At 35.6% G+C, this 15,111-nt stretch overlaps 1 protein-coding gene across 1 annotated transcript; it reads right to left on the bottom strand.

Annotated features, from left to right (window-relative positions):
- Positions 1 to 10,110: 10,110 nt before the first annotated feature.
- LOC5572151 (apolipoprotein D) lies at positions 10,111 to 10,899 on the bottom strand. Its single transcript, XM_001660181.2, has 2 exons — positions 10,495 to 10,899; positions 10,111 to 10,426 (listed from the first exon to the last, which is right to left on the bottom strand). Exons 1-2 carry the CDS (start codon positions 10,856 to 10,858, stop codon positions 10,185 to 10,187), a joined length of 606 nt encoding a protein of 201 aa, XP_001660231.2. The 5' UTR covers positions 10,859 to 10,899; the 3' UTR covers positions 10,111 to 10,184.
- Between the last annotated feature and the right edge of the window lie 4,212 nt (positions 10,900 to 15,111).

The raw sequence follows: 15,111 nt of genomic DNA, 5'->3' as shown, positions 1-15,111 counted from the left end.
TTGCGCTGTGTAATTATTTTTACGTTGACAAGGTAACATCAAACATTTTCGTTATGCTGTTAGCTGGTTTTAGAGAAAATTCATTTTGCTTATCAAATAACTAATGGTTCTATTCTTTTAGATTTGATGAAAACTTATCCACAGAGAAATTGGTATCGATTGTGCCTTTACAATGAGCGCTGTTAATATGAATGTTGCGGATGCATTACCGATTGACCAAAGACAATAGTACCGAAATGTTTGTGAATGAATTGTTTACCAAAAGTGTGTTTTACTGTTTCATACCATTGAACGAAATTGTGTACAGAAATCATAAAATGTTCTTATTAAATAAGACGGTACAAGTAACGGCTGTGACTATTCCTGACGGCATTTTACGATCTTTCGCGTTTAAAATATCAAGTTGATGCGTTCACGGAGACGTTCAATGAATCAGAAAAAAATACTCCTCCTTAACTTAAGACTTAACGTTCAATCAGAAAAACTAAGTTAAAGTTATACCATACTCTACATAACCCAACGAAGAACGATTTTCGAATTTCTCACACCATTTCTCTTGCATTCTTTAGACATATGGTCAGAATGAAGTAACTCTGGCCCAAATTGCCCTTACCATGAGGAGAAAATCAGCGTTAATATATGATGAAAAACTAATCATTACGTTTGCTGTAAAAGACGAACACATTGTAAGACATTGTATTTATTAAATATATTTTTGCTTCACAAGTTTCACGTGATTTATTAACGGTCCTTTTGAAACATAGTTCTACGGGAACTGTTCCGAAAAATGAGCCTACATTTGCGCAATAACAAACAGTAACTTTGTCTTATTTATTGCAGTAGCAACTCTTCCCACTTGAAAATTTATAAGTCCTCCGATGCATTGTGCCTAAAATCATATAACAGGAATACATTAGCAGAAAAATATCAGCTTAAAATCAGATTATTTAGAACACAATAAATTACATACAATGAAAACACATACAATGAAAATTATTGACAACTCGATCAACAATTTAAAAGCATTACTTACTAAGATCATGCTATAAAATGAGTAGACAATAAATTTCGAAAATAAATCACCCCTCACAATTTTATAGCCAGCGTTAAGGACATATAGGAAGGAATCCCTGTCATGGCAGTGAAAATGGCTTCCTCACATATACAAACACATTTCTGGAAGTCCACATTATTTCTCAAAATATTTCACTTACCTACACTGAGTTCACACCCAAATTGCTAACGAGACATCAGAAGACTATTACCTTACGATTTCCGAAGTTTTAACACTACTAGCTGGTGTAAATTTCAAAAACCGTGCTAATTTTCAACACGGACGTTTAACTTTGCTACATTGTTTACACTTATCCGCCTGCGAACGAATAACACTTTTCGCCAAACTTTACCACTTTCGCAAAACGTAGAACCTCCAACACAGTTTACTTTCACTACTTGTTAATAAAAGAACGATTACTGGTTGATTTCTGATGAAAAAAACTTAAAATTTCACCAAACCGTGCTAAAAACAATCACTTGATCACAGCATTTCGCTTTTTTTATTTTTCTAATTTTACGCCTGCTGCTCGCTTGCAGGGCTGTCAGATACGTTGATGGTTACGTACGACATCAAGCAATCTGATTTAGTCGAAGGGGAAAAGACTCAAATTGAAGTAGCGATTACTGGCAACAACGTCTTATCAATTATAATTTCACTATTACCAACAAATAGGAGAATATTTTTTGTGTACCACTACTTTTATATAGTTATTAGTGGATTCAAAGGAGTTTCACCTTAAAAGCTGGAGAGAAATGTCAGTACGACGTATAAAATGGTTCAGTCCAAGATTATTATAATGACAGGTTTACCGATCTTAGCAGTCAGTGGGTGCGCGGTGTGGTTAGCTGCGGGGAAGGCGGAAGTGACTGCTGGCGAGTTGGCTAGCTGGCGGGTTTGTGTACTGCCACCCACCACCGTGTGAGAGCCACCCACCACCGATGGTCTACCGATGAAAACGAGGATGCGCCACGGTGTCGCCGTCTGACGATGACGGTTGTATTCTTGTAACTTTATCTCGTAAGTTAAGCCATCCTACCATAAATGCATTACACAGTGAAGTAAATTCAGATACTTTGCCGCGTATACCACGCAGATGTGGGTGTAAAAGAAACATTCTATACCTACTCTGTCACGCCATGCATCTGATATCCAAACAACCAAAACAAACTCGCCAGCTGTCACTTGGCATTTCAAAATGGCGGAATGGGAAATCTGACATTTTGGACTACCTCCCTTCTAGATACCTTGGTTCAGTCTTTCAACGAAAGATATGAAGCACAGACGTGAAAATGAACAGAGACTTGAAGATCCACCCTCCGGTCACAACAATGGCGTAGTCTTGTCTCCCACAAGCGGAAATTAATTGGATGGAGATGTTTGAAGTTAGGGAAATGCATTCAAGTTATGAAATTATATGCAAGCAACCAATTTTTATCAAGTTTTCTTCTAAGAATTCAACAAAGTTACAGCTAATTGAATTATGAAATTGGAATTGAACGAAACGAAATTGCAAGGTTATTCAAGGTTTTCCAACAAAGGTGGAGTATTTCATGGTTGGGATTTGATAGCGAAGGCATAGTTCCAAAAATGTTTTATAAAGCTCTGATAGAGAAAGCAGAGTTTTTTTAGATTGGACTTCGATAGAGAAGACGAAGTACCAAAAGAATTATATAAGGCTCTGATAGAGAAGGCAGAGTTCCTTTCGAATTGGACTTTGATAGAGAAGGCGAAGCTCCAAAAATAGATCATGTAAGGCTCTGATAGAGAAGGCAATTCAGAAAGAGTATGAATGATTTCTGATAGTGAAGGCAGAGTAACCAATACCTAATACAATTGATTTGCACATACTCGAGTGACTGTTATAGAAAAGAAAAAATGCTCATATATTGAATGCAACTGATATTTTTTTATTGTGAAAGTGAACTCTTGTGTGGCTTTTGAAAATGCAACCGTACAGTTATTACTGAGGAAAAAATCTAAGCCATGAAGACATTTTGATTGTCATAGTGCTATGATCTACACAAATTTAAACATGGTTCGGCACTGTAATAGATTATCCTATTTAAGACAGGTGTGGTTCGAAATTATTGAAATTGAATATGTTAATAATATTTTTTGATTATATTGCAGAGTAATGATACATGATTCATGACAGATAAGTTCTGTAGCATTAAATATTGACTGCTGAAATTCGTTGCAATGGAAAGTTTTCTGCGAAAATAACATTAAAACCGCTTTAGTTGCTGATGCAATGTAGTTCATGTTTTGCTGTACTTAATGTATGTCACACGAGTTTAGTGAATTGGAAGATGAAGTAATTATTTTGAGAAAGGTACAAGGTACTTAAATCTACTTTTTTGCCTCTCTAGTGAGACTTTGCTTAGAAAGGAACCCTATATTTAATAAAGGAATTCTTTTGGTATGAGATTAAACAAAGTTTAGTTTTATTATTTTTAGCATGAGCTGCTGGTTCATTGAATCCAGTGTAGAACTGTGACTATACAGATCATCGACTCTCGATGATCTCGAGAGCAGAAATTGCGGTACCGTCGTTGGGGGTGACAATGGGTCAAAAAGGGATATGAGCGATTTATTTTTTGAATAACTATCGCAATTTAACTCCAATAAACTTCAAATTTTGTAAAACACTGATAAATACTCAAATTTAGAAAAAAACACCCTATTGATAAAAATTTACGATGTTGCTGCGCACGAAACACAGTTGCTGGTTTGAGAAGTTGTCAAAATGCGTTATATTGTTATTCAATGCACGGAATACTCAAGTAGACTTGTTTGATGTTTCAGAGATGCTGTATTTGGAAAGAATAAACACATCTTAATGAAAAAAGGGAACACCCGGCACCGTAAAATGTCAAAAAGTGGACTTGGAATTTCATTTACTATCGTTCTTGCTTGACCCAATCTCACCCCCATTTTCAATGTTTTAGACATCATACCGAAAAAAATGATTTTTTTGTGGGAAAATCAAACAGATTCCGGAAAATACCTGTGATGTGTAATGAAAAGACTTTCAACATTCTACTAATACAACGATAGAGGCTAGAGTACATGCGTGATACCTTGTATAGGAGAAAAAAGAAATCTAGTTTCAACATGCAAGTTTATTGATGTAGTAAACAAAAACTACTATTTCTAAAAATGTATATTATTATGAATTATGTGCAAAAATATGTTCCCTAACATTTGAATGATTAATTTTAGTAATATCAGCGTTATTAGCTGAAATATTTCACAAAACATATTCTTCCGTTTTGACCCAATCTCACCCCCTAGACCCATTGTCACCCCCATCGACGGTACTAGGAAAAAAAAAAATCCAGATTTGGAATTTGCTGACGACCTATGATTAACATCGAATAGAGGCTTGAATGATCGGCTGTCACGGATTCAGCTAACATTTTATAGTTCCTAAAGGCAATCATCTGTAATTATCGAAAATAAAAATTATTATCACTTGATTTTCATTAGGAAGTCAAAAACATTGAGTTCAAAGAATATTCGAACATTGGCAAAATTGAAAACAAAGGTATAAAGAACCAGCCAACCACAGGAATGAAATCAATTGGATAAACGTAGAAAAAATAAAATCAACAATCAACAAATTAACAATTTTCAAGCAAATGTATTGCTTGAGCTGAATGAATATTAAAATTTTGACAGTAAAAAAAACTATTTGTTCATAGCCAACCTTGATTTTCAATAACGCTTTATTGCTATGGTTTTAGCTTGAATGATGACGGATTTCACGCCAACTCGACACGCGATTGGCAGCACCCCTTCAGAATTCAATTAAACTTCCTGGATGTCAAAAGTATGTGAAACTAAGATACTTTGCATACTTTGTTTTTTTCAAAATCGATCTAGACTAACATTTGGAAAGGGTCAAAGTTTTTTTTTAAATTTTTTTATAAACCCGTATAACTCAAAAACGGTAAGACCTACAAAAATTGTTGTATGGGGGACTGTCGTGAAATTTCCTGACGTTTTAGAGAAAAATATTGAAAAAAATAAAAAACACATTTTCTGCACTGAAAAAAAATTATTCAAAACTTTAAAGTCGATTTAAAAAAAAACGGCCACTTCAGATTTTGATCATCCTTAAGCAAAAAGTTTCGTAATTAAATTTACTAAAAGTCGTCCATACATTGCAAATTGGGCATATTTTAGAGAAAAAAGTTTTTCTAACATCGAATTTTTTAAGTCTCAAAGTTTTTTTTTTTACTTTTTTTTATAAACTCGTATACACCCGATTCTGTTTTTGCACGGGGGATGCGTACCGTGCAAAAAAGTTTTCAGTTCAAAATTTCAAAAACCGTGCAAAAAAGTAACACCATTTCTCGACGTTTCATGCAAAAATAAGGTTTTGGTGAAAAAAATTGTATGGAAACTTTTTTTGCACGGCCGTGTAAAAAAAATCCGTGCAAAAACAGAATCGGGTGTAACTCGAAAATGGCAAGACCTACAAAAAAGTGTTGTATGGGGGACTGTCGTGAAATTTCCTGAAGTTTGAGAGAAAAATATTGAAAAAATAAAAAACACATTTTCTACACTGAAAAAAAAATATTCAAAACTTTAAAGTCGATTTAAAAAAAACTGCCATTTCAGATTTTGATTTTACTTAAGCAAAAAGTTTCGTAAATAAATTTACTAAAAGTCGTCCATACATTGCAAATTGGGCAAATTTTATGGAAAAAAGTTTTTCTAACTTCGAATTTTTTAAGTCCAAAACTGATTTTTTTTTTTCAAAGATTTTGTTTTAAACCGTCAAATATGATCATGTTTTCAAGTGATAAATGAGTTTGAATCAGAAAATAGATTGTATTTTTTATTGAGAATAGTTAAAAAACGGAATTATACAGTGATTATGTTTTTTAAATGAAGGCAATCAATGGACTTCGCCTCTGCCTATGAGGAAATCAACTCCGTCTAACAATCCGACGGATTTTTATGGTTCTAAAGGTATCACAACAGTATTGCAAACATTGAAAAGTTACAACCTTATCCATATTCCATTAAATTCTCTTCTAGAAAAAGTTTTGTGAAAAATAACTTACTAAACGTACCTGCGTTAAACGCCAGATGAATAAGAAATAATGAATATGTTTGTATTGTTATCTACCTAAAAAAGTTGATAAGCTCATAACTCATGATTTTATTTGCAAATAACAGTCTTCTTTTTCACGAAACAAAACAGACTCCTTAAAACAAGGTTAAATACTGGTAATTAGCGACTTTTCTGAAAATTATAACGCTGCTCAAGGATATCACTGGAATAATTCCCAATTCTAAATTTATCGTTAAAAAGATAATAAATTGGAAAATGTTAGTTTTATTATAATATCAGATCCATGACACAGTAGCAGTTCAGCTATTTATTTTAAAATTGATAGATTTTGTTAAACAAATCAAAAGTTATTTTTAAGTCAGATGGAGCTGCAGCTCATTATAAAAATAGAAAAAAAAATTGCCAGCTTATGTAATTTCAAGAAAATACATGGATTGGAAGCAGAGTGGCACTTTTTTGCCACATCCCACGGCAAAGGCCCCTGTGACGCTATTGGTGGCACTCTCAAGCAAATGGCAAAAAAAAGCAAGTCTTGCAAAATACTATGGAAACACAATCGCAACTCCGCGAGAACTATTCGACTGGGCAGTGAAACAAACTGATACATGTATCACCAAATTAAATTTCTGTTATATATCTAATGAACAATATGTTAAAATGTCAGAGGAATTGGTGGAATTGTTTGATAAGGTTAAAACTGTCCTTGGTACCCAAAAATATCATTGTTTTATGCCTACTAGTGATACACAAATTGCAGCCAAACGGTATACCAATTCAGAGGATGAACCAAAAATATTCAATTTATTCAGTAAAGCCCAAAAATAATGTAAATATTCATGTGCAGATACTACGTTTTAGGATATATAGCAATAATAAAAATAAAACAAACCACGACTTTTTTCATAAGCATAATATTGACCCTTTCCAGACACCTGTTAAGATTGGCTTTGACCAAATAAGAAATTATATATTATTGTTATATCTTTCCAACCATAAAAAAAACCCATCGGATTGTTAGAAGGAGTTGATTTTCTCATAAGCGGTATGGTGCGAGATCAATTGAATTTAATTAAAAAAAAACTGTATAATTCCGTTTTATTTCTTTTAACTACTCCCAATAAAACAAATATTATCTATTTTGTGATCAAAACTCATTTATCACTTGAAAATATGATCATACTAGACGATTTGAAGCGAGATAAAAAATAAATAAAAAGTTCATTTTGGACTTAAAAATTCGATGTTAGAAAAACTTTTTTCTCTAAAATACGCCCAATTTACAATGTATGGACGACTTTTAGTAAATTTAATTACGAAACTTTTTGCTTAAGGATGATCACAATCAGAAGTGGCCGTTTTTTTAAATCGACTTTAAAGTTTTGAATTTTTTTTTTTCAGTGTAGAAAATGTGTTTTTATTTTTTTAAATATTTTTTTCTAAAACGTCAGGAGATTTCACGACAGTCCCCCATACAACACTTTTTTGTAGGTCTTGCCGTTTTTGAGTTATACGGATTTATAAAAAAAGTAAAAAAAAAAATCTTTGGGACTTGAAAATTTCGATGTTAGGAAAACTTTTTTCTCTAAAATATGCCCAATTTGCAATGTATGGATGACTTTTAGTAAATTTAATTACGAAACTTTTTGCTTAAGGATGATCAAAATCTGAAGTGGCCGTTTTTTTAAATCGACTTTGAAGTTTTGAATAATTTTTTTCTCAGTGTAGAAAATGTGTTTTTTATTTTTTTTATTTTTTTTAAACGTCAGGAAATTTTACGACAGTCCCTCATACAACACTTTTTTGTAGGTCTTAACGTTTTCGAGTTATACGGGTTTATAAAAAAAAGTTAAAAAAAACTTTGACCCTTTCCAAATGTTAGTCTAGATCGATTTTGAAAAAACAAAGTATGCAAAGTATCTTAGTTTCACATAGTCTTCACACCCAGAATGTTTCATTGAATTCTGAAGGGGTGCTGCCAGTCCCTTTGTCGAGTTGGCGTGAAATCCGTCTGATACAAACATAGATATGACCTTAATCTGAAAGAGCGAATGAAATGGATGGTAATTGTTCTTGCGTTCTGTAAAATAATTTCAAAAAAGTGTTTATTGAAGATTGATGCAATAACAATATTTTATGATGATGGTAATGATATTCAATACTTTATTTAAGGAGGCAGGATCCGTCATTGATTTCGGAATTTTCGAAAGCAAGTTTTTTGTTCAAAATCAAGACAATTTACAGGAAAATGTGTTCACTTTATTCTATTCTTCAACCGAAATACAATGAACATATTTTCATCGATTTTTTTTTTAAGTTTTGAACAGAAAAACTGCTTTTGAAGTTTCGATGCTGACGATGATTACGATGACGGAGCGTTGAACGTTAACGCAATTATGATGATGTCAAAATAAGCCTTATTCAAATAACGACATGTTAAATATATATTATTGATGAATAAAGCCGAAGGTTAAAGACATTTTTGCTTAAAGAAAATTATTCCATAAACGTGGCTAGTGATTCCTAAAGATCATATGTTTTTTATGGTGGTCTAACTGTGATTTGGTAAGCAAACTCATATGAATTAAAAGATCGACACAGCTTTAATATGATTTCTGGTTATGGTAGAATAATTGACTTGAGTTACTGGCTCAGAGTGACCTTTTGGGAGAATTATATATGAAGTTATGGTGGGTTTTGCAGGTCGTAAATCAAATGCAAGCGTCGAAGCTAATCCGGTCCTTAATCGAAGGATGGTGTCTTCGTTACAACATTAATGGATCATTAAAATGACCAAAAACGGCCGCTATGGAAAGCATAGATAGCGCCACCATAGCCTTGTGTGTTTGACAGAACAGCAATGCTGTCACAATGTCAAATCCCATATACAGTGGCGCCTTTGTTTTGATGCGGTGAACACTTGCAAAAACTACATTCAATGATCCATTCGAACCTAATCAATTGGACAGTTTGTTATTTTGCAGATGACTTCTGAGTTTCAGTTGCAATTTAGAAGGATATATCATACAGAACCCAACACAACACTGATTCCGGATGTGCTGATGGACATATTCATGCCTAGAACTAAAAATATACAATGAATTACTTATCATAATAATAGATTATACAAATAAGAGAGAAACCGACATAGTTAATTTTCATTTTCAGAGCTCGAAAAAATGATGTATTGAACACTGTGTTACCATAGACAAATACTTTTCTAACGTTCATGCCATACCACATGTGACTAAATTATTGCAAATCAGGTTGATCAGGATATTGAACATATTCTATCTTGTCTTGATGATATAAGGTTTAATAAATTGAAAGATTTAGAAAATATTTGTTTAAGCACTTTGGAACACTTCGAAAGAGTTTTTGAATTGAAGAAATTAAAGACCTTGGTAGAAGTAAAGACGATAGATCGAAGTTTTTTAAATACATTTTTATAAGGTAATCGCTTTTTGACAAGTTGCATATTAAAATCATTCAGAAATCGTGCAATACAAATTATGGCATTGTTTGTTTGTGTGTTTCGGTTGTTCGAACAATGTATATTATTCGCATGTTTTGTTGGCAGTGTGCCTTTATTTGATAAAGTCGAGTCTAGTACACGACACTGAAGACGGCCTTACAGCTGAGGTTGAAATACGCGTAACTGTCAAAGAATACAAACTCTAGTGGAATTAAATGGTAAAGTACTATATCCGGGTTTTCATCTACTTAAAATTTACTAGATTTTCATAAAGCATTCTGTAGTACATTTCTACAACACAGAAGATCCACCCTCCGGTCGCAACACCCACTTCTGAATGTTGTAGATCTTGAACACATCTTCGACTGGTTTCTGAAAGTGTACCAGGGCCTCAATTTTTCGTCCGTTTCCAGCGACGTTTACAAGAATTTATGAAAATCCACACAGTGTTCTTCACATCGTTTTCTCATTTCTTCCAGAAACTTCACTGATCGATTTTTCGTTCATTACATAAAGGTAAACGATTTTTATTTGTTATTTATTAAGCAACCCTTATCTTATTTAGTACTTCAAAACACCAGGCATCTATCGTCGGACTGATTCGTCACTCTGATTTCCTCAGGATCGATGTATTTTTCAACGAGAGAATTCACTCTTTCCATGACCTGTTCATCTTGCGTCAACTGACGCGTCCTGGACAGAAGCCAGTAGCTCTCACGTGACCGATTCTCCGGCAGCGTTTCACATGACCACACCACCGAAAAGTTTTCGTAATCTGTGTCCAGTACCCAGTAGTTGGAGCGGTCGTTTGCTGTAATCACCAGAAAAACACACATCAATATTCTTTCGACCTTACCGAAAACTATTAAAACAACTCACGTGCACCGAAAAATGAAACATTCAGCTTGGCCGGTACGAGTTCATCCTCCGGAAACGACAGCTTAGCTGTGCCAATCGCTACAATCGCTGTGTCATTCATCAGGCTGTATGCCGAATTCATGACGGAAACCGTTGACGGGTCGATCAACCCATACTGGGCTTGAGTACAGTCCAGGTTGGTTTCGAATTCCTGCTCATATCGCTCAATTTCGAACCACTTTCCAAGATACCGATCCAGGCAAAATCCCTGCACTGTTTCCACATCCGTCCGGCAGGGCCTATCGTAGTAAACTTCGGCTGAGACTGACGAAACTGCAAGCAGTGTCACTAAACTCACGATTTGTACCAATGTTAAACTCTCCATTGCGAAGATAGACTAGTTTCAAGATGAATTGAATCACTGTCCTAGAGAAGAAGTTCTTTTTATAGATAGGTTCAGGCAACGTAACAGATAAATACGAAGTGGTGCTGATGATAACAGAAGCCCCCAAGGCATAGAAATTTGATGATTGCGTGACAAATTTAATTCGATGATATGCAAATATTCTTCTCTTTTTGAGGAATTGCTTTTAACGTAGAGTTTGTATACACGCAACCATCCGATCTTAATCATATTTTGAAGATATTCATAGACTGACTCAAACATAGCTTGTTTAACTAAGACGTATTACAATTAGCTGATTAGAAAAACTTCACGTGACTTAATTCGTTTCGATTTCGATTCCGATTTATATGGTTAATATTGCCCAATATTCCTCATCTTTCGATTGGCGTAGATAAAAACCGTTATATGCGACCGTGACGACCTGATAAGTTTCTTTTACGTGTGATTGCTATACTCATTCATTCTAGGCGATTCCAAATATGCTTAGTCGGTGAAAGCTCGCTTTGATAAGATATGATTGCGGGTAATAAATGATAATTCATATGACAAGGTGTGATATTAAATTGACGAAGTATTATTTCGAGGTAGTATACTAATGACCTTATCGGTTTTAATGTTTTCGTTAATAATTTTCTACTGGCAGTGGATGGATGGAGACTTTTATTGTTTTTTACATCGTCTAATATAATTTAGCGATTTCTAGTCAATGTAATGATTAATTAACAAATATGAGGTGATTTCCTTGAAGACGGCACAGACCAAAGCACTTCTTCTTCTTCTTCTTGGCATTACGTCCCCACTGGGACAGAGCCGGCTACTCAGCTTAGTGTTCTTATGAGCACTTCCACAGTTATAATCTGAGAGCTTTTTTGCCAAAGTTGCCATTTTCGCATTCGTATATCGTATGGCAGGTACGATGATACTCTATTGCCAGGGAAGTCAAGGAAATTTACTTTACGAAAAGATCCTGGACCGACCGGGAATTGAACCCAGACAACTTCAGCATGGCTTTGCTTTGTAGCCGCGGACTCTAACCACACGGCTAAGGAAGGCCCAAAGCATATGTTGGCTAATAAACATCAGTGGAAAAGGCGAATGTTTGTAATTAACTTCAAAGAAAAGTTCAGATAAATTGCTGTCGTCTGAGAACTTTTTCGAAAGCAAACTTAATTTAACCAAACTTACACTCCAAAAAGCTATTAAACGCAAATGTCGTTGCAATTCAACTTTTTACGTCTGCTCGAACTCCCATCTTCGACACATTAAATCCTCTCAACAGACAGTCATAATCATCGCGCCGCTTTCAGATACCATTAAAAACCAATCTTATTGGCTTGGCGGCACTGGTATAGCACTCGATTATGCTGCACACATTTTCGCGGCGCACCGTAATTTTCAGCTGGAAGAACCCTACCCTACCAGAAACCATACCAGAACTTCACGCCAATCTCGTAAAATCCCACACGAGATCACCTCAACAACGAAAGCCGACTTTCCTTCGTCTTCTGGCATTCCTCGTTGCATCTGTCGCCACGCCACCGCCTTTCGAACTTGCCAGCGCACAAAGCGCAGAGTTTAATGAAAATTTAATTTCCCGCCCAAGTAGCGCAAAGGGACCCGATTTCGGCAGTGTGTGGTACTGCAAATTGCCAAACTCCGGCTTCCACGTAGGTTCGCTCCGGGTAGTTTTCTTGCTTCCTTCATAGCTTTCGGAGCGGCACTTTAGACTGATTCACTATTTTGTAAGAATAGGCTTTTGGCACAGCAATCATGTTAGTTTCACAATTCTAACACATAATTACTGCATTTTATTGCTTCAAGACAAAAAATCAGAACGTTAAATATTTGGACAGCTCTGAAGTCTACACGGTTTTCCAATATCATCCACGAGGCAAACAAACAGATTGGATCTTATGAAAATTATGCATTGATTGCTCCCAAGTAACTGAAAGATGTATTCTCACTTTCAAGTTCCCAAAAGGTCAGTTAAAGTTCCGAGTGGAACCAAGAGCGAAACTTTATAGCTGAATAAAAGGCTTTAGTATGCTCATGCAGAATATCAGGCTATATAAAACACAGCCATACTCCGATGTAGAATGGAAATTGGTTTAGACTCTGACTCAATTGAGCCAAAACTAATTTTGAACTCATGCAATATGGGTATTTTTAAAAAAGGACTCGTAAAATGTTTGACGTTATCCTACAAGTAAAAATGGTGAAGCAGAGAGCAAGATGGCGACTTTTTGTTTATGACAGTGACAATGGAATGCTTATCAATATGGGCATTTTTGGAATGAACGCGACGAGTATTTGCCAATAAACAGTTTGAATTACGATATGGACATTCGATCGCTCATCAACTTTTACGTGTAACAAATTTGATTAGTTCACACAGGTTCACACAAATCAGAAGACTTTTCAGCTGGTATTGCTCTTCTAGACATAGAACAAACATTTGACAGTGTTTGGCATTAAGGCTTGAATGTAAAATTTAAAAACTTTGGCTTTTCAACACACTGGAATAATCCAAACAAATCATATACTTAATTAACAGAACTCTTAGTCTAAAAGACTTCCTGTAAGAGCTGGTGTTCCTCAAGTCAGCATTTTCGGGCTAACATTATACAATAGTTTCTCATCTGACTTTCCTGTGTTACCTCAGGGATATCAAAATCTTTTTTGGTAGATGACACAGTCTTCTCCGCCAAAGGACGAACCCTGCGTATCATCTGTAGTAGATTATAAAAAAGTTTGGATATATTTTTCTTCATACTTCCTGTTCGTTTTCGAATCACCCTAATAAGACCAATTTATAAAGCAGTGCTCGTACTTTTGCAACAGCTTTGAACTTTGTTTATCAATTAAAAAATAATTACAGAATGGAATATATAAAAAATATCGTTAGTTATTTTCTATCACAGGCATTTTTGGCAATTTTACATACTTTTAATGGTCTTCAAAAAAATCCGTCTTTTCTTTATCTTTCAGGAATGACAGCCCTTGTTTCCTTGGAACACTCATCAATCTACATGGGATCCCAGCCGAGCACGTGGATTTTTTTTGTAATTTCACCCATAATTAATTTAGGTTTTCTTTTCTGGAGGGAGCGTAAGGGGGGTGGGGTCTAACAAATACTTGTTTTACAGAAGTGATGTCAGATGCGATACTCATGATTTTTACAAATTTCGTAGTTTTAACAGATTTGTTTTAATTTTATTATTTGTATGTTTAAGATTTTCAGGAATTACTGAGGATTTCTCCAAAAAGTACTACAAAAAATTCTAGGAGTCTTACCAAAATTGTTTTCAAGATCACCAAACAAGGATTCATTTCACGAGTTCTTCAGAGAGTTTGCCAACAGTTTTTTCAACTTTGCTTTTGAAGTTCTTCCTAAAGTTTCTTTACAAAAACGCTTTGTAGCGACCCCGAAGTGCCTCGCCTTCACTGGTTTGTGGAACGCCATGTTCTACCTCGATTGCTTCGACGAACAAAGTGTTTCGGCGTCAATGCTTCTTCCCCTCTTGGATCTAAGCTGACTTACGTCAGCGGCCGCGAATTAATCAGGTATTTGGCCTCCACGATCGTTGTCAGCAACACTTCGTAGGTTTTCATCCGACCATCGCTCAGCACGGTGAGTGCTGCTCTCACTAAGGGAACCAGCCGCTTCCAAACTCCTCCTATGTGGGGCACGCTAGTTGGGCTAAAAATTCCTCCGGGTCTGGAATCCGTGGACTCGTCCTTTAACACGATTGTCATATACATGTAAAAAGCAGATATATCGTTTCTACGTTCTGCGGCCACTGTCACCGGTCCGCAGTAGTCCACGTCGGTATGGTTGAACGGTGCTTGGTTCGGCGTGACAGGCGACTCCATCCAGAACCATGGACTCCTGACTCTTGGGGTTCGTCGGGCGACACTTTTCACTTTGCACCAGACGCAGAATTTCTCAATGCGCTTCATCTCTGCAAGTTTGCGAAGCTGAACCGCTGCCAGATCTTCGTGGTGGTAGTACTCTAGCAGCTTGTTCGTCACTGGATGGTACTTCGGCAGAATTATCGGGAAACAGCTCGAAAAGTAACGACGATCCTCAAGCCTTATTTCATCTTCAAATTAGTTGGCTTGAGCCGACCTCCAGAGCAATGCCTTCACTTTCCGATATTCCTCACGTTCCAGTGGTACCATAGTTGAGCAAACTTTCTTCTGCGCCACCTTTTTCACTCTCACTGTGCTTG

The sequence above is a fragment of the Aedes aegypti genome, chromosome 3 (genome assembly GCF_002204515.2).
Source record: "Aedes aegypti strain LVP_AGWG chromosome 3, AaegL5.0 Primary Assembly, whole genome shotgun sequence".
NCBI lineage: Eukaryota > Metazoa > Arthropoda > Insecta > Diptera > Culicidae > Aedes > Aedes aegypti.
This window is presented reverse-complemented; position numbering and strand designations above follow the sequence as displayed.